Raw genomic sequence first — 26467 nt, 5'->3', positions numbered from 1 at the left:
TTCCCGCTAACATATAGACTAGGGATAAGGTATAATAAACATTTAGGGTAAATCTATATTTTAATCGGAATTAACAATTCTACGGCACGCTCCAATTTCAATGTAGTTGTAACAGACTTTATATCGATGCATAATGTATACAGTATAATCTAGTCAATCCACGAACTGCAGACTATTGCTACTAATCACAGATGATACTTCTATGACCCATGTCCCTGACCAGTTGTACCACACAGCAATCACAAAAATGCATTTGATCATGTTCATTATAGCTGGGATGAGTGGGGTCTCTGACTGGAATTGTATGTGTAATTTTAGTGTAGACATTCAGCGTGTTATATCCAACAGTCCCATATGGTCTAGCGGTTAGGATTCCTGGTTTTCACCCAGGCGGCCCGGTATGGGAACTCAATTTATGAAAACTGATGAAACTGAATCAGGGAATATGTCATGATGCTGGCAAGTAGTGGATGTGAATGTGTTATAGTCTATGTTTATAAGCATACGGTCAAATGATTAAGTCACTCTCTAGTGTCTAGTCTACTAGACAATATAGAAAATGCTGGACCAATGGACATTGGTTTCCCCATCTTAATCTTGACTATATGAAGCGTCTTATAACAATTACATTTGTGTTATATTACTTCTTCGCCTGGGATGTATTGTGCATTGTATTATATACATTATTTTCACAAGTTCAATGTGCAAAGTGAGTTGTACACCCTCAATTTACACTGTCTTATAGTTAAAATAATCTGTTACAAAACAAGTGGCATGTACATCATGGCGAATAGCATTGCATACATATACATGAAAACTGACAGGTTATCTTGTCCCGTTTTTAAACGTTTAGATTCCGACTAACCCCATTGTAACTAACCCTAACGGGTGGGAATAACGGGATGTTGGAATTGTGAGTGGACCCCACGATATGCCTGTAATGGCATTTATCCAAATACATACAATAGGACCATTCTAAGCTCGAGTTTGCACTACGAGGGTCAGGGTGTACATGCTGACAACTGGCTAATCACTGGCCATGAATCGGTCATCAAAACTGAGAGTCAAACGACTATGTGTTTGTTCAAACAAGCATTACCTAAAGTGGCTCACATATCAATTACGGAATAGACTCTGTACAGAAAGTGTGGGTGGCTCTTAAAAGAGCCTTTGGGTTGTTGAGTCGAATAAGTGATTTAACCTCCGAAGCCGTACAGAGTGCGTCCCTGTCTCTTCAGAGCATAGACAACATCCATGGCGGTCACAGTCTTTCTCTTGGCGTGCTCGGTGTAGGTGACTGCGTCACGGATCACGTTCTCCAGGAAAACCTTGAGGACACCACGGGTCTCCTCGTAGATCAGACCGGAGATACGCTTCACACCGCCACGGCGAGCCAGACGGCGAATAGCGGGCTTAGTGATTCCCTGGATGTTATCACGAAGGACTTTACGATGACGCTTGGCGCCTCCTTTCCCTAGACCTTTACCTCCTTTGCCTCGTCCTGACATTTTGAGTACAGCTGAAGTTTCAAATCTCAGTGTGTCCTCTTGCGTCCAAGCCTTGTGTATTTATCTGTGTTCTGAGGACGTATAGGAAGACAGGCAGCCTGCTCTGCACTGGGCGTTGCCTAAAAAGCTGCTCCTTTATTCTGTGTTCTGCATGACAATGACCTCTCCAACGGTTATTTAGTACCGGTACTGGTTATGAAGCTGTGTCTTAGTGGAAGCAATTAACTAGTATGTATATCTATGTAATGTCTATTTGCTCTATTTTTATTTGATTACTTAAAGGCATTTTAACACAAGAGCCATACTGACGTTATGTAAAAAATAAAATAAAAAACATAATACCCACTTATTCGGCAGTATGTGTACCATATCTTTTGAAGAATACTTTATTATATAAAAAAAAAAACACTCACAACATTCACATTATCACAGTCATGAGTAAGTTCACAGTCACAAAAAAACACATCTCCAGACTTCAACATAAACAGTGAAAAAGATATATAATATACAGTGATACTATAGTCATAGCATTTATATATATTGCTCATGAGTAGCTGATATGATGTAGTAAAGACAGACTTCCCAGACAACACAAAAACAGTATATCAATAGTACAATATAGGGGGATTTGTATGCATGTGTGCACACTTGATGTGTAACAGATTAGACAAGTTCCATAGTCCAGTAGAATGCTACTATCTGTATGTATCTATCTATTTACACTGTTATTTTAAAACAATGGTGAACTGTGTGCAAAAGTTATATCTGCTCATTATATGTTTATATAACATATGTTACTGTTTAAACGTTGTGGTGCTGCTATTCGTGTCTCCCTTATACAATTGAACATTTATTTCAATGGGACAAACATGTTCACTGAGCTCTAGAATATTTCAAATGCATCATCTGGGCTGAACTAGGCTACCTTAAATCAATACATTTAGAAAGACTACACTACTGTCACTATTCTGTAATGGGGGGGGGGGGGATTTCAAACGAGTCATTTCAGAGGAAAGCCTCACGCCTTTCCTCAAAAACAGTGAGCTGAGTAGACACAGCTAACTCCAGAACATGTTTACAAATGGTTTATATGGTCATCATGGAAATAAAAACTCTTATAAAAAGTTGTGGTTGGCTCTTAAAAGAGCCTTTTGTGGGTAAAGGTGGGATGGGTTTATAACAGTTTACTTCTTTTTGGAGGCTGCCTTCTTTGCTGCCTTGGGTTTGGCAACTTTCTTGGCTGGGGCTTTCTTAACTGCTGCGGGCTTCTTGGCTACTTTCTTGGGGCTCTTGGTGGCTTTCTTCGGGCTTTTAGCTGCTACCTTCTTGGCGGCAGGCTTCTTGGCTTTCTTCGGTGATTTCTTGGCGGCCACAGGCTTCTTTGCTGCCGCCTTCTTTGGCTTTTTAGCCGCGGCGGGTTTCTTGGCAGCAGCGGGCTTCTTTGCTTTGACAGCTTTCTTGACAACAGGCTTCTTCACCTTAACTGCTACAGCCTTCTTGTTCATCTTGAAAGAGCCAGATGCGCCGGTACCTTTGGTTTGAACCAGAGTGCCTTTTGCTACCAGGCTCTTGACGGCGATCTTGACGCGGGCCTTGTTCTTCTCCACATCGTAGCCGCCGGCAGTCAGAGCTTTCTTGACCGCAGCCAGGGACACGCCGCTCCGCTCCTTGGAGGCGGACACGGCCTTGACGACAAGCTCAGCGACGCTGGGGCCGACCTTCTTGGGTCGGGGAGCAGCCTTCTTCTTGGCGGCCTTGGCCGGAGCGGGTGCGACTTCTGCCATGGTTCAATCAGATTCGGGTAGTAACTTGCCTTAACGTAAAGTCTCGGTACGGTAGATTAGACTGGTAGTGCGCACAATGAAGGGCTGGCCTTAAACACAACATGAGAACCATGTAGAGTCAATGCACACAGAGCCCCTCTTCTCTAGGTGCCACTTGTGTTTTCTCCTCGACAAACACCAAGATATTATAAACGACTGTGTATATTATGAAATGTAACAAAGGGCACACTGCTAGCACACTTGTGCCTTTTTGTCATGAACATTATCTGAGACGTGAAGAACGCTCTCGTTTTGTATTGATAGGCTCAACACCTCACTCTTCAACGGGCAACACACAATTCCCCCATCATTTTCCTTCTAAAGCAATGTTAAACTATGTTACATTAACACCAATCCTCGTAATCCTTTTAGCAGACATACCCGACGACAGGATAACATAAACTATACTCTTGTTTTATTATCCGTTTAGTTATAAATAGAGGGTTTTCTGACCTTAGTAAACACACTCCAGTTGATGGCAGCAACTCCCATTGACAGCTATTGAATGATGGAAAACTTTGTTCATTTGTGGACGAATAACTTACTGTGAGTAATACATCTGATATAACATCTGATCAAACTAAAGTAAACAAAATAAAGCTTATCTTATACAATCAACTGCCGCTGTCTGTACTTTGCTTATGGAGACAGACATGCTGGTACACAAGCCAGTACGTACCCATCACATTTTAAAACTGTGATGCAATGTATATCCTGCTGCATCCCGTTTTATGATTAATTATATCATTGTGTTCTGTATGAAAACAATGGGACTACCATAGCAAATACGTCCATCCCCATATCAATTAGGCCTACCTTTATAGCAGCATGGGACAGAACTGTTCAGTAAATATATCACACGTGAACTGTTGCTGTAAGTTATTTTCTTTGGTAAAGTTACCTGGGAGCAAATAGCCTATGTATTACTCATATATTTGAATTGACACATCGTCTGATATTGATTGATTATTAGCAGTTTGAAAATAGCACAGTGGTAATTGTACAATGATGCTAAAAGGATAACACAAAAAAGTAGGGGGGGGGGGGCGTTTCTGGTGTTGGGCTTATATTGCTTTTCTAGGACCAGTTACCAATTCATTCTGCTCTTTTTTATTTAACTTTAAATGTAGACTTGGAAAAAGCCATTCGGCTTATTTCACAACAGATTAGGGCCTACTCACAACAAAGAGTGTTGTACTTAATATTTTTACTTTTGCAATTCCATATCCAAATATTGTTAATGGTTCCTTACATTCTGGTGTTCTTTCCATTTTGTTGCATTTTAACACCCATACCAGATCAATCTGCAGTCTACACAATACATGAAAGATGGTTTTACAAACAACTATTTGCTTGCTTGGCATCAAATGTAACAGGATAATGCATGAGTGACGGGGATTCAAATCCTCAAGGATTGTTTTATTTTAATTTTGAGTGAATAAATAACAGTGTGAATGCAGTGTGTTCTACTGTTCTACTGTTGCAGACAAAATGTCCACCTTTGGCTCTGGTCATTGTAATATGCCTGTTAATTAGACCGATGACCCGGCCCACTCGGGAATAATGGCAGTTGGGGAATGCGTCATGCCCATGCAATGACCGTTAGCAGTGTACCCGACTCCCGTTGTACCCGTCTGTCTGTGTCCCTATAATGCCTATGCAGATGTCGTAACCACATTATAACTCAATTGAGCATGACTCATTGAAAACCCACACATCCATGGTCCTGGTGACGGATTTTATTTTTCACAATATATATATATTATTTTTTTTATTGAAAAGTAAAAACGTGGCCCTCTCACTTATTAGGATAGCAGTCACCAGAACCAGGGGAAATAGTGTTATTTGGAGGGCTCTACACTCCTTTTGTTTTGTTCACCAAGGGAAACAAAATAGAGATGGTGAGATCAAAACTGAGCTAAAAAGGCATGGCACAATGTAAAAAAACAACAACTATATTTTTGTATTGAAATATGTATTAACGTGTATTGAAATGTCTATTAACATGTTATGTAACCATGCATTATTTGTAAAACCAGAATAATTTCAATAAAGTATATAAAAAGGAGAGACCCCTCATCACTGATCAAATAGCACAGTAGAGCAGACCATTATGGGAATTACATATTTCCCTTTAAAATGTGAGTTATATAAAAATAAAACTATAACGCCCCTTAAAATATTATGAGTATACGCACTAGAGCTTATAATGTCACTGCTATAATTACTGCCATAATAGTTTGGCTAACGGTTTTCATAAGTGGACATCTTTTACGGAAATATGTGGGTGGCTCTTAAAAGAGCCGTTTTGGGATAGTGACAGTATCGGATAAATTTAAGCACGTTCTCCACGGATACGGCGGGCCAGCTGGATGTCTTTGGGCATGATGGTCACCCTCTTGGCGTGGATGGCGCACAAGTTGGTGTCCTCAAACAGACCGACCAGATAAGCCTCGGCTGATTCCTGGAGAGCCATGACGGCGGAGCTCTGGAAGCGCAGATCGGTCTTGAAGTCCTGGGCGATCTCCCTCACCAGGCGCTGGAAGGGCAGCTTGCGGATCAGCAGCTCGGTAGATTTCTGGTAACGACGGATCTCCCTCAGAGCCACTGTACCAGGACGGTAACGGTGAGGCTTCTTCACTCCACCGGTTGCCGGTGCGCTCTTACGAGCAGCTTTGGTGGCGAGCTGCTTCCTTGGGGCTTTGCCACCGGTGGACTTGCGAGCGGTCTGCTTGGTTCTTGCCATCTTTCTCTGTGGAGTTAGAAGTTGTGATGAAGTGAGCGCAAACTCCTGCTCTTTATTCCAGCGGCTCTGAGACGCCGTCTTTCTCTGATTGGTCTCTGCTCAGGAACCTCCTTGTTTGGGGAGGAACCACAGTTTAGACTGGGAGGAACCGATCGCGCCATGAGTCTAGTACTGATTGGTGGGGCGCTCATACACAGTTAGCCCGCGCTCTCATTCATGGTCAGGAACCTCCTTCTCTGGGAGGAACCGTTCACGCCACTAGTAGTGATTGGAGGGGAGCTCATACACACTCACCCCGCGCTTTCATTCATATTTGTGATTGGTGGGGCGCCCACAGACAGCACTGAGTTGAAGATATAAAAGGTTTCGTGTCACTATACCACGGCACATTTCTTTGCAGTTCAACTCTAGAAATATATCAACAAAATGTCAGGAAGGGGTAAAACCGGTGGAAAATCCAGGGCTAAGGCCAAGACCCGCTCATCCCGTGCCGGGCTCCAGTTCCCCGTGGGTCGTGTCCACAGGCTGCTGCGGAAAGGCAACTATGCCCAGCGTGTCGGTGCCGGCGCCCCCGTCTATCTGGCGGCAGTTCTCGAGTATCTGACCGCTGAGATCTTGGAGCTGGCTGGAAACGCTGCTCGTGACAACAAAAAGTCTCGCATCATCCCCCGTCATCTCCAGCTGGCCGTCCGCAACGACGAGGAGCTCAACAGACTGCTGGGTGGAGTGACCATCGCTCAGGGCGGTGTGCTGCCCAACATCCAGGCTGTTCTGCTCCCCAAGAAGACCGAGAAAGCCGCCAAGAAATAAATCTACATTTGTTTGACAACTCCTACAAAGGCTCTTTTAAGAGCCGCCCACAGTTTCTATATTAAGAGCTAATTCTATTTATCATGGGGCGCCTCCTTAAAACTAGCTTTCATATCCTTCGTGGTTGAAAGGCTGAACATTAAATAACATAGTACTATTGCCAAATGCAAGAAATGTTAAGTTAGGGGTTTAGGGTTTAGCTATACCCCTCGCCTAGAGCACAAGGTATTGCATAATAACGTTAATAAGCTAACAATGCAATTTTTCATTTTTGTTTCTTCAATTATATTTTCGTACAATGCTCTCCCTTGAACATTATGGATGAGGTCAGATCACTCATCATGTTTATAGCTAAATATCACATGTAGGCCTGCTATGTGTAGTAAAAGCCTAGTCATTACATATGCCCACAATCACATCATACCCGATGCTTTTAACGGTTTATCTAAATGAAACAGTCGAGTTTATCCATGTTGTTGCACTGTTATTTTATACATCATACATCTCTCCTCTAATTATTCATTAACAGTCCTCACTGCAGATAAAGTCTAATGTACAAAGGAATTTTCTTTAAATCAAGTTGTGGGTGGCTCTTAAAAGAGCCGTTGTGGGGTTAAACAGGCTGTTGTGTGGATGTTTACTTCTTCTTGGCGGCTGTCTTCTTGGGTTTCGCCGCCTTGGGCTTTGCTGCCTTCTTTGCTGGTGCTTTCTTGGCAGCAACGGGCTTCTTCACCTTCTTGGGACTCTTTGTTGCCTTCTTGGGGCTCTTGGCTGCTGGTTTCTTTGCAGCTGCGGGCTTCTTTGCCTTCTTGGGGGATTTCTTAGCGGCTACGGGCTTCTTGGCTGCTGCCTTCTTGGGGGATTTCTTTGCCGCGGCGGGTTTCTTGACTGCCGGCTTCTTGGGTTTGACTGCCTTCTTAGCGGGTTTCTTTGCCTTCACTGCTTCCTTGTTCATCTTGAAAGAGCCAGATGCGCCGGTACCTTTAATCTGAACCAGGGTGCCCTTTGCGACCAGGCTCTTGACGGCGATCTTGACGCGGGCCTTGTTCTTCTCCACATCGTAGCCACCGGCAGCCAGAGCTTTTTTGACCGCAGCCAGGGACACACCGCTCCGTTCCTTGGAGGCGGACACGGCCTTGACGACAAGCTCCGCGACGCTGGGGCCGACCTTCTTTGCGCGGGGGGCTGCCTTCTTCTTGGCTGCCTTAGCCGGGGAGGCGGCAGCTGGAGCTGGTGCGACTTCTGCCATTCTCTTCTGGTTCGGATTTTAGATGTACTGACTGTAGAGACTGATGGTGAGACAGGAGGAGGGGATGGAATTTAAAGGATGTGTGAGAACCATGTAGACTCAACCCACTAGGTCAGTACTCTGTGCTGCAGAATGCTGAGACACTTGTGTTTTCTCTACAACTAAAAACCAAATAAAATACAAACGGAGAAATATATTGAAGTCAAATAACAAATGGAGCTGATAGCAAACAAGTTCCACTTTATAATCAAATCATGTGGAGCGCTGAGGACTCCTGCGTTTTGTTAGGAGACGTTAAAAACCATACATATACGCCGTTACAAGGAGTGTAGTATGCCAGCTTTCCTCTGTCATTTGTCTTTTTAAATAGTTTAAACATAGAATACCCAGTTCCCTATTTGCTGCAGAGCAAGCCGAGATGTCTGGCTTTGGATTAAAAGTAAAACAGGTCGTCTGTGGCAAGGTGTTTTGTTTTAAATGTAAAACTTTCCAGTGTCTGCAAACACAGTGCTGCTGTTGTCCTGCCCTGTGGCATGGGCACATATGAGAGGACACCGGTCATTTATCTGACTCTGCTAAGCTCTTGTTTCGTGAATAATTATAAGGAACCTGGCATGTTTCAGTTCATTTCACACAATATTTATATTTATTCAAGGATGGCCAGTTGAGAGCAAGCGGCATTTACAAAACATGACATACTAGGAGCACAGCAGAGGAAAATAAACACAATTGTGTGTCAGCATGGAAAATGTGTTAATACATTAGATATGGCAATTGATGCCATCTGCGTACACCTGTCAAAATGACTGCTGTGAAAGGGGTCTGTCTGCTATAAGCTCTTAACATGTATACTAGATGCTAAAAGTTTGACAGCTAGATTGTTTTGAATGAAAATGGATGGAAGTAAAATAATTGCCATCATCCCTTTGACTAAGTTTCTATCTGGCGGCAGTTCTCGAGTATCTGACCGCTGAGATCCTGGAGCTGGCTGGAAACGCCGCCCGTGACAACAAGAAGTTTCGCATCATCCCCCGTCATCTCCAGCTGGCCGTCCGCAACGACGAGGAGCTCAACAGAGTCTGTTGAACAGACTGCTGGGTGCAGTGACCATCGCTCAGGGCTAGCTGTAGTTTACAACCCTCGTAGACGTATTTACGATTCTGACGTCTTCAATCTACGAGAGTTGTAGGGTGCACGTCCCATGCAGGGGAGCACTTTCTGCACTTTACCCCGCGACACTCCAAACATGTACAAATTGAAAATAAAAGGTGCTTACCGCAAAGCCCCAAATGTTAACTACCTTCGCGGGGTAGTAGTGATCCCCGTCGAGGTTTATCTTTCAATAAAGAAGTCTTTTAATCCAGCTTGTGTCGGAATCTTCACTGTTCTTCTTTTGTTTTAAATGAGTTTGAACTGCGCATTAGCGATTTGGCGGTCGGGAGGTGTATTGCGCATTGAAAACACAATGTATCAATACACCTCCCGACCGCCAAATCGCTGTTGCGCAGTTCAAACTCATTTTAAACAAAAGAAGAAGCAGTGCGCAATACACCTCCCGACCGCCAAATCGCTAATGCACAGTTCAAACTCATTTAAAACAAAAGAAGAACAGTGAAGATTCCGACACAAGCTGGATTAAAAGACTTCTTTATTGAAAGATATACCTCGACGGGGATCACTACTACCCCGCGAAGGTAGTTAACATTTGGGGCTTTGCGGTAAGCACCTTTTATTTTCAATTTGTACATGTTTGGAGTGTCGCGGGGTAAAGTGCAGCAAGTGCTCCCCTGCATGGGACGTGCACCCTACAACTCTCGTAGATTGAAGACGTCAGAATCGTAAATACGTCTACGAGGGTTGTAAACTACAGCTAGCTCAGGGCGGTGTGCTGCCCAACATCCAGACTGTTCTGCTCCCCAAGAAGACCGAGAAAGCCGCCAAGAAATAAATCTACTTAATTCATCTAACAAACCCCACAAATGCTCTTTTAAGAGCCACCCACAGTTTCTATATTAAGAGTTCCTATACTTACTACCCCTGCTCCTGACTACATTATCTTGCAACAGCATTTAATAATTATATTAAGTGTATTTAGTTAATTCACATTGTACGTGAATAAGCCAACATGTTCTTAGACGTTGTTCAATTTCATTGTATACAATGCACTCCCGCATCTGCGGTCAGATCATTGCAATATGCTTGTGTTACTACATGTACTAGCCCTGAAACATGACTGTAATTAAAGCGTCATGTGAATCTAGACTTGACTAGACTTGTAGACTTACTTTTCGGAGCATTTCCCAAGTGTAATTTCTTACTGGCATACATGCATGTGACCGATAGAGGGGAAACGGCTACACATCAGCGCTAAGTATTAAAGTGTGGGTGGGGTTTTGGAAGTGGCAATCTAGCATCCAAATCAGAGTTGCTTCATAGACCATTTTAGGAGTTACATTTAAGCAGTGTATTCAAGGATACATACGTTTAAGTCTACTTTGGGTTAACCATACTTGTAAGGGAATAGACTCTGTAAATAAAGTGTGGGCGGCTCTTAAAAGAGCCTTTAGATTGTTGGTAGATCAAATGAGCATTATTAACCTCCGAAGCCGTACAGAGTGCGTCCCTGTCTCTTCAGAGCATAGACAACATCCATGGCGGTCACGGTCTTTCTCTTGGCATGCTCGGTGTAGGTGACGGCGTCACGGATCACATTCTCCAGGAACACTTTGAGGACTCCGCGAGTCTCCTCGTAGATCAGACCGGAGATACGCTTCACACCGCCACGGCGAGCTAGACGGCGGATGGCGGGCTTGGTGATTCCTTGGATGTTATCACGAAGGACCTTGCGGTGGCGCTTAGCGCCTCCCTTTCCAAGACCTTTTCCTCCTTTGCTTTTTAAATATACTTTATTGTATTTTCACAAGTTTACAATGTATGCATGGCCACACAACATGGCAATAAATGGCAATATACATCAATACATATTTGCAATATACATCCATACGTCTTTACAAAAATATAGTGTGTTTTTTTTTTTTTTTTTTTTTTTTTACAGTGTTAATAGGTGCCATGGTGTCAGTTTCTTTTTTCGTGCGTCCTTTGCCGCGGCCTGACATCGTTCTATTAATGAATATTACAATAGTAATACAGATTAACCAAGTCTTGTGTATTTATTTGTGTTCTGAGGACGTAAGTGAGGACAGGCAAACCACTCTGCACTGGGCGGTGCCAAAGCTACAGACCCCCTCCCGAGTGTTGCCAGATAGATAGAGAGAAATAAGCAACCAGGTCTAGGAAAACAAGCCCCAAAGAAGCTACTAGGCCACATGTGAGCACTTTAAACCTATTATACTGTATACATTATACAAGCTCGCGATGAGTTGTGAGATTGTAGATCGGCTAATTTCATAATATGGAATATTTGGAATATTTTTGAAATATTATAACAATAGGTACACATCTGGTATGAGGCTTCCTGGCACAACACATTTTCAGCCCAATATTACAAGCAACGTTACAGAAAAAGAAGCCAAAAGTCGCTTATAGTAAGCGGACATGGCAACACCGCCCCTTACCCCTTCACACGGTTAGAAAATAGGAGCCTTTGTTCTGCTTTCTTTGTTCTCACCGACAGTCTGGAATCTCGATTTATTTTGCACATTGAGTATGGTTGAAACTTCTACATGCATACACATATTATGATAATTATATCTAATATAATAATCGCCACTTATTAGTCAGCATATTTATAATAAAACTATCTGTCAAAAGATAGTCCCCACTTGGCCAGGGAAGATTTAGGCTTTGATTGCGTTAGTGATGTTGCTATTGACTAAAATGCACTATAGATCTATATGAACCAAGATTTTTGGCTTTGGTTATGTTTTTTTTAACGTGTCTGTCTGGCACTCTGACTGACTCCAGAGGATTCATGATTGAAGCTGAGTGCTGACTAAAAGCACAGCATTGCTGCAGTATACCTAAACAAAGGAGCATTGATGTTTGATGGGTCACTCACACTCACGACCTGAGTGATGGTGTGCTCAACTGCATCTGGATAACTGCCCTATGCCAATGTGAATGACCTCTATTCAATTGGACACACATTTTTGATGACTCCTTTTGTTCTAACACAATAGGGAGGGCAGCTGTTACTCTGTAAAAGTTTGGTCATCAAACATAAATTATATAGTTTTCCAAATGTATTTATGTGCGCAAGCTTATGCCCCAATGAGGAGTTTTGTATGTTTAAAATGGTAAATAGACTAGAGCAGGGGTTTTCAACCAGTGGTCCGGGGACCACCAGTGGTCCTTGAGGGTGTTCCAGGGGGTCCCCAGGCAAATTAATAGTTAGGGTCCATTTGGTTAGTCCCTGGCATATCTTTTCAAATGGGGGTCCCTGGGCTAATATTTGTCAATTTGGGGGTCCTTGATGCGAAAAAGGTTGAAAACCACTGGACTAGAGTGACTGGGCCTCTGAGTTGACCACCGATTTAGGGCAGCATTTTGCCCAGGTTGATCAGGATCTTGACTCCCTACCCAAACTCTAACTGACATAAAAGAATGGCTGAGGCTGACCTTTGAGCAGTTTAACGCCCTGAACACCTTGGTATATTAGCATCCCCTGCATCCTGCCCCCACCCTCTCCCTTCTCTGTAAATATACCTGATGATGCTACTGAGTTTTCTTCAAATATGTATTGTATTTGCATGCATGTAAAGGGCATTATAAATAAAAATCCATTATTATTATTCACATAAGATTATATGTTTAACACAACCGTTGATTGTACAACCTGCACTGTTATCCCAGTTGTTAATAAAGTATTCAATCAATGAATCAATGTGTTACCACAATATCCCAATAGCCAGTATAAGTTGATCTGTCATTCAGGGCCTGCCCTGCCAAACAACCTAAATGAGATTTAAATCAGGCAACCCTTTCAAGCCATGCAAAATAATGTGGTGCCATTTGTATTCAAGGACATTGAAAGAAAGCACAATCACACACAATCTCAATTGAAATTAATTCACACGTCTGAGTGCTCTGTGTATTGATGTGGATGTGAATGTGTGTGACTAATGTATACTCAAGTAAAATTTGTATGCAGGACCTTTTCTTTTGCTTCTTCTACCACTGACAATGTGGCCACTCATTGGGGCAGCATGCACCACCCTCTGTGGAGCACGTGGGCAGTGCAGGATACAGCTGAGCCAATCCTGTGCTGGGAGTCGCACAGGCATATTTGCATTCGTATCCTATAAAATGGGGCGCAACACTGTGCGGTCACCATTTGTCACTGCATCTACGAGTGATTCCAGAATGCCTGAACCAGCCAAGCCAGCGCCCAAGAAGGGCTCCAAGAAAGCCGTCACCAAGACCGCTGCTAAGGGCGGTAAGAAACGCAGAAAGACCAGGAAGGAGAGCTACGCCATCTACGTGTACAAGGTCTTGAAGCAGGTCCACCCTGACACCGGTATCTCTTCCAAGGCTATGGGCATCATGAACTCCTTTGTCAACGACATCTTTGAGCGCATCGCTGGCGAAGCCTCCAAACTGGCTCACTACAACAAGCGCTCCACCATTACATCGAGGGAGATTCAGACCGCCGTCCGCCTGCTGCTCCCCGGTGAGCTGGCCAAGCACGCCGTGTCTGAGGGCACCAAGGCTGTCACCAAGTACACCAGCTCCAAGTAAACTGCTTAATCCTCTCTAAACCCAAAGGTCCTTTTAAGGACCGCCCATATTCTCATCTAAGGAGTTGATCCAATAGTGACAAGTTCCAACTGAAAATTGCAACAGTAATCATAATATGATACAAAAATTAAAGCTAGGTATAGGGTGGTAAACTGTGCAGGATGATGGGGAAAATGATGCAGATTGTACATCGAAATGCATCCTCAAGAAATGCAAAGTAAAATGGAGATTATGCATCAGTGGTTAGTATCCACACCGCCGGCCATGTATTTAATCTATTTATATGTTAATGTTGTTTTTATTCTTGGATACATTGAACTGAACCAAAAGGGCAAAGAACAATTGACTCCAGGAAAAAAGCTGAAGCCATGGCACTTATTGACACTGAAAAAAAGCCTATATTTTTGTATTGATTCTTATTAACATGTATGGAAATGCTTATTAACATGTTATGTCAATGTATATTGTAAACCCTGAATAATTTCAATAAAGTATTTTTAAAAAGTATAGGCCAGTCCACAGTCCACACCAATGCAACCCCTTGCAATTGCAACTACTTGCAACCATAATTAGTGCAGCAAGTTAATGGCAGATTTCAAAGGAATCGTTCACTTTGTGATGCAAGCATGACATTTGGCACAGATACTCTCTAAGGGCCACTCTTATGGAAAAGCGCGCTGGCCACTCAAAAATCCAAGATGGCGACCATTTTTTTCAAGATGGCCACCACCTTAGCGGAACAAATAGTGATATAATCTTTCAGGTTGTGATACAATGATGACATTTGGCACACATACTCTCTAAGGGCCACTCTTATGGAAAAAGGCACTGGCCACTCAACATTCCAAGATGGCGACCATTTTTTTCAAGATGGCCACCACCTTAGCGGAGCAAATAGTGATATAATCTTTCAGGTTGTGATACAATGATGAAATTTGGCACACATACTCTCTAAGGGCCACTCTTATGGAAAAAGGCACTGGCCACTCAAAATTCCAAGATGGCGACCATTTTTTTCAAGATGGCCACCACCTTAGCGGAGCAGATAGTGATATAATCTTCCAGGTTGTGATACAAGGATGAAATGTAATTGGCACACATACTCTCTAAGGTTCACTCTTATGGATAATGGCGCTGGCCAATCAAAAATCCAAGATGGCGACCATTTTCTTCAAAGTGGGCACCACCTTAGCGGAGCAAATAGTGATATCATCTTTCAGGTTATGATACAAGCATGACATTTGGCACAGATAGTTGGTATCATTATGTCTTATATAGCTTATTATAATAGAGTGAATGTCATTGCACAACCAGGGCACAATGGTGGCATCACTGCTGTGTAACTCAGCCAGGGAGGTCGACGGCAAGTGACAAACAAGAATAAAGTTCCAGCAAATTGGCGCAATTTCCTCAGACATAACGACAACAAGACAGACCTCTTCCACTTTCTGGCTGACAAGATTTCTCACATGACTGTACCAAACATGGTTGTTGTAACCAAGGGACCAGATGTATTGAGTACCTCTGAAACTAGTCTGGTTAGTTTGGACAAATGTTTCCATGAGGAAGCTGATACTTGGATCTTTGTACATGCCAGGCATGCAACAGAGGAGGGTAGCAAAGCTATCATGATCAAAGCCAATGACACTGACATTCTTGTCATAGGACTAAGCATGTTTCCCTCACTTCAGGACCTTGGTCTCCAGCAGCTGTGGGTTGCATTAAGGCATGGTCAGAGCCTAAGGTGGATTGGTGTACATGACCTGTACCGCTGTATTGGACCAGTAAAGACCAGAGGCATACTGTTCTTTCATGCCTTCACTGGTTGCGATAATGTTTCCGCCTTTCGCAATAAAGGCAAACAGACTGCCTGGCAAACATGGAACATTTGCTCAGAGGCTTCTCCCATCTTCACCAAACTAAGCCAATATCCTCCCAAACTGAGTGATGATGACCTGAATATCCTGGAGAAGTTTGTGGTCCTGATGTACGATCGATCACAGCTGTCAGTGTGGATGAAGCTAGATTTGACATGTTTGTCCGAAAGCAGAAGCCATATGAAGCCATTCCTCCAACGAGAGCAGCTCTGATTCAACACACCAAACGTGCAGCGTATCAGGCCGGCTGCATATGGGGTCAATCCATCCAACGTCAGCCTGAATCAGAAAGTCCAGCTGACTGGGGATGGAAGAAGTTTGGTGAAGAATGGCAGGTCTTCTGGACAGCCAATTCACCACTTGGAGAGAGTTGTCAAGAACTCACCAAATGTGGCTGCAAAAAAGGGTGCAGTGGAAGGTGCAAATGTTTCAAATTGGGGTTTGTCTGCACAGCACTGTGCAGTTGCAAATGTGAGTAAAACTATTTGGGCAAAAACAACATCTTGGAAAATGGTCACCATCTTCACATTTCATGTGTCTGTGATTGTTTTATTGTCAAGTGACCTTTGGAGACTGCTCCTGCCAATTTTCATGTTTGTATCATGACCTGAAAGATTATATCATTATCTGCTCTGCTAAGGAGAAGGCCATCTTGAAACAAATCTTGGATTTTTGAGTGGCCAGTGCCTTTTTCTATAAGCATGGCCCTTACAGAGTATGTGTCCCAAATTTCATCCTTGTATCACAACCTGAAAGATTAAATCATTATCTGCTCAGCTAAGGTGGCCATCTTGAAAATAATTGGTCGCCATCTTGGATTTTTGAGTGGCCAGTGCCCTTTTCCATAAGAGTGGCCCTTACAGAGTATGTGTGCCAAATGTCTACCTTGTATCACAACCTGAAATATTATAGCACCCTCTGCTCCACTAAGGTGGTGGCCATCTTGAAAAAAATGGTCGCCATCTTGGAATTTTGAGTGGCCAGTGCCTTTTTCCATAAGAGTGGCCCTTAGAGAGTATGTGTGCCAAATATCATCATTGTATCACAACCTGAAATATTATATCACTATTTGCTCCGCTACGGTGGTGGCCATCTTGAAAAAAATGGTCGCCATCTTGGAATTTTGAGTGGCCAGTGCCTTTTTCCATAAGAGTGGCCCTTAGAGAGTATGTGTGCCAAATATCATCATTGTATCACAACCTGAAATATTATATCACTATTTGCTCCGCTACGGTGGTGGCCATCTTGAAAAAAATGGTCGCCATCTTGGATTTTTGAGTGGCCAGCGCCCTTTTCCATAAGAGTGGCCCTCATAGAGTATGTGTGCCAAATTTCATGCTTGCATCACAAAGTGAACGATTAAGTCATTAACTTGCTGCACTAAATCCCCAACTGGTCAGTCCACACCGCTGCCTAATATTTCTGCAATTGCTATAAAACCTGTGATTAACTGGTACATTTAGGTTTGATAATGAAGTACCGTGCATGTTCAAATCATGTATACTTGACAATATTCCTGGCTATTTTCAAAAGCATACATTTATCTTTACATTTTGGAAGGATTTTTTTGGTTTTATATTTGCAATTTAACTTTGAGTTGTCCAAATTGTGTAGGTATTGGTAATAATAATAATACATTTTATTTATAACGCACTTTACATTCTCACAAATTCTCACGAGTGCTACAGATTAAAAGCAAGGCATAAAAACAGCATAGGCAACAAAACAATTACAAGAGACCCAACTAGGCTAAACTAAAGGGCCAAAATTAGAAATGAACGAAAAACAAACAGAAGTCCATGAAAAATTAGGAAAATGCTTTTTTTAAAAGGTAGTTTTTGCCATTTTTGATTTATTTACATTAGTGTATAATTCATTGTAACTAGAGAGATTATTAAATGATCTTGCTTATCATACACACATAGGCTACCCATATCTACACTTACTATATATTCATCATATATCACATAATGCACACCCTTGCACATCATGCACAAAGTGCTATATTATGATGTGTTTGTTATGCTTATGCTCACTTATACATTAGTAAAGATACATTCCCAAATATTATACTCTGGTGTTATATACTTGTATATTAAAGTTATATTCATGTATATAATACACATCTATAAACTCCCTTATATACTTAATACATTAAGTGTGTCTCTCTTTCTCTCTCTCTCTCTCTCTCTCTCTCTCTCTCTCTCTCTCTCTCTCTCTCTCTCTCATATATAACAGTCTAGTACAGGGGTCTTCAACAGGGGGTCCGGGACCCCTAGGGGGTCCTCAGAGCTACTATAGGGGGTCCACCAAATCTTTGTGTGATAGGATTTAGTTTTTTTACATTAACCACTTGAACCCTAGAATTCCTTTTCTGAGGGGAACATTAGCCGAAAATAGCAGATCTACAAGCTCTCAACGCCTCGCGCTGCGAGGCGTTGAGAGCTTGAGAGCATTTTGGAAAAAAGAGCACACTAAGTAAAAAAAAAACTTAATCTGAAACACAATTTTATACAATATAGAGTAGGGGCTCCCGGCTTCATCTCTCTCTCAGCTAGGGGGTCCTTGGCCTGAAAACGTTGAAGACCCCTGGTCTAGTATCTACCATACATCAAAAGTAGCATCTCAGCTTGGAAACAGTGGCACAGTGGCACTGAAGAAAAGACAGGAGGAGGAGAAATAACTACATTAGAGGATCAGTCTATGTAAGAAGGTTTTTGTGAGGGCAAAGACAAGCAAGATAAAATATTGCCCTTAATGCTCCAGCAATAAGACAGCGTGAGAATGATGAAAAGAATTAGAATTAAAAGGAAAAAGCTTTGGGGAGGGGGGAAATGTATCCTATGGTTTCATAATCTGCCCCTGGGAAGGATTAGCACTGTAACATGAGCATCTTCTATAGAGATTACCATTGTCTCTGACACGTGGGCACAAACCCCCACAGAGAGATCAATTATTTGATACCAATCTGGGGTTAGTCACCGACCCATGCCTTCTCTCCTTCAAGTTTCTCTGTCTTTCATCCTTTATCTCTCTATATTTTCTCTTTCTATCTAATTCTTATAGGCTATCATCAAACTCTCTTCCATCATCCAACTCATTGTTTCTCAAAGTGGGGTCCGGGGACCCCCAGGGGTACTTGAGGGGATACCAGGGGGTCCCCAGCTAAATGATTTATAGGAACCAAATGGACCCTTATGGGTCTGTAACTCTGAGAGTGTACAAATGGAACCAAATGGACCCTAACCGGTAGGGTCCATTTGGTTCCATTTGTACACTCTCAGAGTTAAATTAACATTGATGTTAAAATATGAATTGGGGTCCCATAGATAGAAATGCAAATGCCATTAAATGGGGGTCTATAGCCTAATACAATGATTGAGAATCACTGCTAGAGCTGTACAAATCTTCTCTTATGGTTGTCCCTGGCTTATCTTTTCAAATGGGGGTCCGTGGGCTAGTGTCAATTTGGGGGTCCTTGACATGAAAAACTTTGAGAACCACTGCTCCAACTCACCTCCCCATCTCTCTCTCTCTCTCTCTCTCTCTCTCTCTCTCTCTCTCTCTCTCTCTCTCTCTCTCTCTCTCTCTCTCTCTCTCTCTCTCTCTCTCTCTCTCTCTCTCTTCTCTCTCTATCTCTCTCTCGCTCTCTCTCTACTCTCTCAGACAGTGATATGAACCCGCTGGCTGAAGGTGGATGGAGGAAGCAGCTGGATGGTGGATCCTCTCTGTTTGTTTCATGGAGCAGGTCAGACAACATGATTCATCAATAATTTAAGCTGTTTGATTTTAACTTTTGTTTTACTCATTGACATTAGATCATTTTCATCTCCTCTTTCACTTTTGATAGTAAGACAGACAACCATGCCAGGAGTGAAACAGAATGATAAGCAATCGCATTAAAGATCATGTTATTGTACAAGATCATGTATTTTATAATCATTTCTATGGTGCTTTATGTGAAACTGGTTGGCAGATGAAAAGCGGCAGTACAGTGAGTTGGTGGGCTATGTCATGAAACCCCTCCAACATCGCTAACACTCAGCATTAGTGGTGGAAAGTAATGTACTCACACGTACTGTATTTTTACTTTACTGGAGTATTTCCAATTTTCAATACTTTTACTTCTACTCCACTACATCAACTACAACATACAAATATTGTAATTTTTACTCCACTACAATTATTTGAAAACTTAAGTTACTGGTTACTTTGAAGATTTTTAATATTATTACAAAACATACATTAACCCCTATATACTTTGGCTATTTGAAAATAGCCGATCTACAAGCTCACAGCATCGTTTTGCAACGCGTTGTAAGCTTCTTGGTGAGGTTCTCTTGGTTTACGTATGTATTAGTTATTATTAGATTATTGGTTTACTTATGTATTACTTTATAATTAGATTACTATTTTTATGCATTTGATGTATTATGTATATTATGATGTATTATATTGTGTCCTTGCTTACTGTAAATCGCTCTGGATTAAGAGCCTCTGCTAAATGCTTAAACTGTAAACTGTAAACTGTTACATACTGCATAATGAGTATTTTTACTTTTGGAACTTTAAGTATATTTTGATGCCAGTACTTTTGTACTCTTACGCAAGTACATTTTGAACACCAAGCTTTTACTTGTAACAGAGTATTTCTACATTGTGTTTTTAATACTTTTACTTAAGTCAAAAATGTGAGTACTTCTTCCACCACTTGGGCTATGACATGAAAACCCCTTCAACATCGCTAACACTCAGCATGAGCATCCATCCACCCCTGCTGAACCACAGGGGCGCCCGCTGGTGCTCAGGGTGGAAGGGCGTTGTTAAGCTGACATTTTCTCTCTTTATTCTCTCTACAGGGTGACTGCATCCTCACCAGACATCAGCTGTGACACTTGACATTTGAGGTGCTGGACCCCCTCCCTTGCACACGCACACGCACGCACACACACACACACACACACACACACACACACACACACACACACACACACACACACACACACACACACACACACACACACACACACACACACACACACACACACACACACACACACACACACACAGAGAGAGAGAGACATTAAGGCAGCAACTTGTCATCCACATAACACAAGTTCAGAGGTAATGGCGCAGACATTTTGAGAAACAAAAAAACTGTCTCTTGTTTACTGTCTGCTATCCAAGAGGAAGAGGAAACGGATTAGACCATTTCCTCAGGGAAGACCTGACTTGAGCAGTGAGACGCACATAGCCTACCACTAGCATACATGCGGTATGAGGCAGGTCTCTTAATTTCCATGGATGTGGCAACGCTGCAATTTCAGCATCTGACAGAGAGCACAGTTATTGGATGTTTGCTGCCATATACGGACAGATGGGAGGAGAGAAGTTCAATAGCTGGATTTGAACCCAACACCTCCAAGCTGTGTGCCACAGTCGATGTTTCAGAGATGCTGTTGATTTGAATGGGATTCAGCAAACTGAGCAGGCCTATCAGAAGAGGAACATCACGTAACTATGATCGTTTTTGCTTCCCCGTTGGACTGAAGCTGAGTGCTAGGAGTGACACCAAAAGATCCAAATCGATGAAATGTAAATATTGGATTGTGTGAATATCTTCATCCTCTCTTTAAAAGTTTGACAAAAACCCGACAAAAAGGCAAGTAGGTTTTCATGAAGAACAGTTTTTGTGTTAACTAAATTACACCTAAATTGCCTACTTTAAAAAAATAAACATGTTATTAATTTAACAGGTTTAACAAGACCCAAGGGTTGTGCTCTCATTTTATGTAACTTTAAATTCTCAATCCTGTCTAAGCACACCAAATAAGGGATACACATTATCCCACAATGCCTCACCATGTGACGCAGTGGATACTTGCGTCCTTTGTGGCGGACTTCCTGAGGATTCTGCTTCTGTTTCTTCTACTGTCCGGCCTGACAATGACATCATCATCATCATCGTCGTCATCATCATCATCATCAAGTTCTGCCCTCTGGCGCCATCGTGGTGGTGGCGATGTAACCAAGGTTACTAATGGCTGTTTCCACTCCTTATCACTGGATGGAGGGCTGACTGTCCGCTGCAGTGGACTGGGCTTGACACAGGTGAGACACAGGTTATGTTAAACATGCACGTCTTCCCTGCCCACCACCACAGAGGTTGTGGGTTCGAATCCACAGTGGTGCATCCGGCTTTGTCGGGCTTACCTCCCCCGAACACTATCCGTGTTCGGGGGAGGTAAGCCGGGCGGGGAGGCTGATACTGGTCATTTGCACGTACTCCTACGGGCTGGGGCGGCACCTGCCAGCAGGGGGTGTTGGGCGGGAGGAGTAGGATGAAGGCCCCACGTCCTACCGGTGGGGGCTCCTCATTGGCAGGTAGGATACAACAACAGGGACAACACAGAGGTGTGTGTGGGGAGGAATTAATTGGCATACGACTAAATTGGGTAGAAAAGGGGGGTAAAAAATGATTGGCTACTCTAAATTGAGGGAAAAATAAACACATGCACGTTTAACAATCTGGACAATTCTTAACTGTCTTGCTCAAGAGTATTCTTATTCTATTTATTTCCATCACGCGTGCGTGCATGTGTGTGTGCGTGCGTGTGTGTGTGTGTGCGTGGTTCCTCAGATCCCTGCTGGCCTTCCCAGCCAGACGATGCATCTGTACCTGGATCACAACCTGCTGAGTTCTCTGTCAATGGATTCGTTCTCTGGACTCCCTCTGCTCTCTGAACTAAACCTGTCACACAACCAGGTGCGCACAAAAACTGCACAAAAATCCAGTTCTGTATCACTGATGACAGAAATGATGAGTAGCCTGCGAGCTAGTTCAGGCAGATATACTCAAGAGGTTTATACGCATGTGCAGCACTATGTGGGCGATGAACTGTATGTGTCGTGTCAAGCAGCTGACCAAATTGACGGTCTACTTAAGCTCACCTGATTCATTGCCTGATGTCGGGTCTCTTCTCTACATGTAAAGTGTCTTGAGACAACTTGTTGTGATTTGACACTTTAATGAAATTTAATTGAATTTAATTGAATTGATTGCATTTCCTCTTGCTGCCTGGCGGTGCTGCCACTGACATTGTATGTGCTTTGTTTGCTCCCACCACCACCCCAGCACCACCAGTAGGCTCTGCTTTCCCTGGGGGGGGGGGGGGTTTGTTATAGATGTGTATCTCCCTGCTCTTAAATGGTTGTCTGCTAATGTGCTGAGCAGGGAGTAATGTATAGCAAAGCCTGAACGCCAAGATCAAATATAATATTCACACTTTGACACTTATATTTGCATTTCATAAATAAAATGTTCTCCAGCTTGGTCTCAATCTAATTGTGAGTTATCTGACTGAACTGGGTTTAGGCCGGGTGCCAGTTAGTTTTGGTTCAACTGGCTTTGACATGAAATCTCACTTGATGATCAACAACATCACGCAGATGCTTTAAATTCACGTCCTTCATTTTGTCTGTCCAGCTCGCCATGTTAGAGGCCGGATGTTTCCGAGGCCTGGCGTCCTCGCTGCGCTTCCTGGACCTGTCGTCCAATCAGCTCTCGACGCTGGACCCGGCTGCAGTGGGGGGACTGCGGGCACATGCCAACCTCACACACAACCCCTGGCACTGCGACTGCAAACTACAAGTGTGTGTGTGTGTGTGCGTGTGTGCGTGTGTGCGTGTGTGCGCGTTTGTGCGTGTGTGCGTGTGTGCGTGTGTGCGTGTGTGCGTGTGTGCGTGTGTGTGTGTGTGTGTGTGTGTGTGTGCGCGCGTTTGTGCGTGCGTGCGTGACACAGTGAGTAGGCAATGAAATCTATATGTACATCATGTATCTTTATACTGTACAACACGTAATGATGTCATAATTGAACTCTCTCCCTGCCAGTTATCAATGCCCCAGTTGGATTTGGACCCCTCCTCACTGGCCGAGGTCATCTGCCTGACCTCTGACCTTCCTGATCTGGGTACATTATCAATTATTACATTAGCATTTAAAGCTACAATCCTTAAATTGTATGTCTGTCTCAATGTTAACCGGGAACTACAATAAAGATGGTGGCACATCTAGTATCCAATCTGGTGCACTGGTGCGTCTACATTTCTCAATGGAAGTGTAGAGAGACCATCTGCAGATAATTATACTAATTATATTGTAGGCCTATTAAACCAGTGGTTGTCAACCAGTGGTACGGGGACCACCAGTGGTCCTTGGGGGGGTACCAGGGGGTCCCCAGCAAAATGTGTTAACATAGCATCACAATCATTTTAACCACTTAGCTTTGGCCATTCAAAAATAGAAGATCTACAAGCTCATAGCGGCAGCGGAGTGCCACGCTATGAGCTTGTATATCTGCTATTTTTGAAAAATCTTGAAAATATGTGCATATCTTTGAATGTATTATATTTGTTTTTAAAGCGAACATTTTTAACTAAAATCTTTGCTTCTGGGGGTCCCTTGCACAACATTTTCAGATGGGGGTCCACGGCCAAATGTAAATCAATTTAGGGGTCCTTGGCATGAAAAAGGTTGAAAACCACTGTATTAAACTATTAAACCACACAGATTGGTTAAAATGACATTTTATCAACATTAACATAAACAAAGCCAATCATTGGGAGGGAGGGATTTGTAGGATATGCCAATCATCATAATTATCATCTGATCTTGTATAACCTGTTACAAATAAATGTTCTTAATCTGTCTTAATCTGTAGCATACAGACTTTTAGAATATCGTTGCTGTCGGGTGGAAACCTCATACGTCCAATTTCTTTAAAGAAATTGTGAAAATAGCAGATCTACAAGCTCACAACTATTTTGAGCTTATAGAGCTGCTATTTTCACTGATTTTGTGTGACACTCTTGCATGATGAAGTAGGGCATTCATTTACAACAAAAAAACAATACTGAGATACGATCGAGGTTTCTGCCTGACAGCAACGATATACATAATCTCAATCTTGAGATTGTATGGTCAGTGTTGTATATTGAATCCCTTGATCTGATCTCCTGTGTTCAGGTGCAGTGGGAGTGCCGTTGGTGCTGCTGGCTGAGGACTGGGACCTGTGTCTTTCTCTGAGGAGGACCACAGACGTGGCCATGCTGGTCACCATGTTCCTCTGGTTCTCCATGGTCATCTCCTACCTGCTCTACTATGTACGTGCCAACCAAGAGGACGCACGACGTCACATGGACTACCTGAAGTCACTACCCTCTGGGCAGGCTTAAAAACTAAACAGATTGTAAGGAGAGCTTGACATGTCCTTAGTGTGTAAGAGTAAGGACACCGGCCCACATCCCAGGTTTGCTGACAATGAAGTTGCCTGGAGTTTCACCTTCCAACTGTGTTTCCCATTACCCAAGAGAGGAGAACTGAAGAAGAAAAGCAGAGCCTGGAGCATTTATCTTCTCTTGAGAGTGCCACCTAGGGATGTGACCTGCAACCACAGGTTGCATTACGATGCGTTGTGAGCTTGTAGATTTGCCATTATATTTTTGTTTGCAATTTTTTAAACGTTTTTTTTTTAAATGTTTGCCTATACTGGCACACCCAAAATAGGGACACCTGGAAGAAAGTGGTGACCTTTTTTTGGTTGTTGCTGTTATTATTATTATTTTTTTTTTTAAACAATTTTTATCCCGTGATTTTGTAACCCTTATTTTTCACCCAGTGCCAATTTTCTAAGTGATCCTGGGTGCTACACTCCCCTCACCAGCCTAGGGAGGCTAGGGCCGAGCTCATGCCTCCTTCAATGCATGAGAGCCAACTGACCTTCTTGTCACGTGACAGGGGGGAGTTTCCCTGGTTGGACGTAGCGCGAGGAAGGAACACGTTATTCCAACCAGTTCCTTTCCCCTCCATCAGGCGCCCCGGCTGTCATGGGGGATACGGTATAGCGACCAGGATTACTACATGTTTTTGTGAGGATATTAACTACCCTGAGAGACACTACTGTACTAGTTACTCTTCATAAAAGTACATTTCAGCTACAGCAGAAGCTCTCTTTACAAATCGGTAGATATAGCCACACAATATAAGCCATCTACATTATAGCTACTTTGTACCTAATGCAGTTGTGCTGAAGACATGTTTTGACATCGAATAGCTGCTGCTGAAGTAAAACATACTGTAAGATAGAAATGGATGGATATGGAGAATGATGTCTTTGATGTGATACAAACTGCACTGAAAACTCTTGAGCTAGTCTATGCTGATGTGCCACTGAAAATGTAGTGATAGCATTTGATAGCTCAACTATTTGAAAGCAACATCATTCTCAAAGCAGTGAAGCTACCCATAAACTAGTAGCTTAACGACTCATAGATAAGCTATTGCCCATACACTGTGCATACAGTTTACAGTTTACAGGCATTTAGCAGACGCTCTGATCCAGAGCGATTTACAGTAAGCAAGGACACAAGATAATACATGCATGTTATCTATTCCTTCACCTGTAGAGATGTTTTGCACTTGTGGCTAAATAGAGGTGAAACAATTAAGGAGTTTTCCAGGGCCCTGGTTGGGTCAAAGATGCCATGGTGTTGTTTTAATATAAAACAAACAACACATCTTTTCCATTGCCATTGGCGCTGTTCCCAATGTGTGCACATTGTGTTCCCAATGGGAGTGATACTCTTCTCAGATGATGATAATGTGGAAGTGCTCAGCACTGCCTGTTGGAAGCATTGAGGATCAGGACATAACAAACATGCTAAATGTATCCTAAATGTAATTACTATCACCTCGCTTA

The 26467-nt window shown here is 42.8% G+C and overlaps 8 protein-coding genes across 8 annotated transcripts; 3 read left to right on the top strand and 5 right to left on the bottom strand.

Annotated features, from left to right (window-relative positions):
• Positions 1-1191: 1191 nt before the first annotated feature.
• On the bottom strand, positions 1192-1508 carry LOC311056384 (histone H4; the record flags this gene model as incomplete). Its single annotated transcript, XM_084072956.1, has 1 exon — positions 1192-1508. One exon carries the CDS (start codon positions 1506-1508, stop codon positions 1197-1199), a length of 312 nt encoding a protein of 103 aa, XP_083929082.1. The 3' UTR covers positions 1192-1196.
• Positions 1509-2692: 1184 nt separating this feature from the next.
• Positions 2693-3292, bottom strand: LOC311056363 (histone H1-like; the record flags this gene model as incomplete). Its single annotated transcript, XM_084072930.1, has 1 exon — positions 2693-3292. The coding sequence occupies one exon, from the start codon at positions 3290-3292 to the stop codon at positions 2693-2695; it is 600 nt and encodes a 199-aa protein (XP_083929056.1).
• A 2374-nt stretch (positions 3293-5666) lies between these two features.
• LOC311056374 (histone H3.2) lies at positions 5667-6077 on the bottom strand (the record flags this gene model as incomplete). Its single annotated transcript, XM_084072946.1, has 1 exon — positions 5667-6077. The coding sequence occupies one exon, from the start codon at positions 6075-6077 to the stop codon at positions 5667-5669; it is 411 nt and encodes a 136-aa protein (XP_083929072.1).
• Positions 6078-6503: 426 nt separating this feature from the next.
• On the top strand, positions 6504-6887 carry LOC311056379 (histone H2A-like; the record flags this gene model as incomplete). The annotated part of the gene is made up of 1 exon (XM_084072951.1): positions 6504-6887. The coding sequence occupies one exon, from the start codon at positions 6504-6506 to the stop codon at positions 6885-6887; it is 384 nt and encodes a 127-aa protein (XP_083929077.1).
• A 637-nt stretch (positions 6888-7524) lies between these two features.
• On the bottom strand, positions 7525-8136 carry LOC311056357 (histone H1-like; the record flags this gene model as incomplete). The annotated part of the gene is made up of 1 exon (XM_084072924.1): positions 7525-8136. The coding sequence occupies one exon, from the start codon at positions 8134-8136 to the stop codon at positions 7525-7527; it is 612 nt and encodes a 203-aa protein (XP_083929050.1).
• A 2593-nt stretch (positions 8137-10729) lies between these two features.
• On the bottom strand, positions 10730-12766 carry LOC311054794 (histone H4-like; the record flags this gene model as incomplete). Its single annotated transcript, XM_084070798.1, has 2 exons — positions 10730-11022; positions 12715-12766. The coding sequence occupies 2 exons, from the start codon at positions 12764-12766 to the stop codon at positions 10730-10732; spliced, it is 345 nt and encodes a 114-aa protein (XP_083926924.1).
• Positions 12767-13458: 692 nt separating this feature from the next.
• Positions 13459-13833, top strand: LOC311056380 (histone H2B 1/2-like; the record flags this gene model as incomplete). Its single annotated transcript, XM_084072952.1, has 1 exon — positions 13459-13833. One exon carries the CDS (start codon positions 13459-13461, stop codon positions 13831-13833), a length of 375 nt encoding a protein of 124 aa, XP_083929078.1.
• Positions 13834-22377: 8544 nt separating this feature from the next.
• LOC311054793 (leucine-rich repeat-containing protein 3-like) lies at positions 22378-24944 on the top strand (the record flags this gene model as incomplete). The annotated part of the gene is made up of 4 exons (XM_084070797.1): positions 22378-22476; positions 23197-23361; positions 23602-23680; positions 24736-24944. 4 exons carry the CDS (start codon positions 22378-22380, stop codon positions 24942-24944), a joined length of 552 nt encoding a protein of 183 aa, XP_083926923.1.
• Between the last annotated feature and the right edge of the window lie 1523 nt (positions 24945-26467).

This window comes from Gymnoscopelus microlampas (assembly GCF_963454915.1).
Source record: "Gymnoscopelus microlampas genome assembly, chromosome: 11".
NCBI classification, from domain to species: domain Eukaryota; kingdom Metazoa; phylum Chordata; class Actinopteri; order Myctophiformes; family Myctophidae; genus Gymnoscopelus; species Gymnoscopelus microlampas.
The sequence above is the reverse complement of the archived record's forward strand: the minus strand, read 5'-3'. Positions and strand labels throughout refer to the sequence as shown.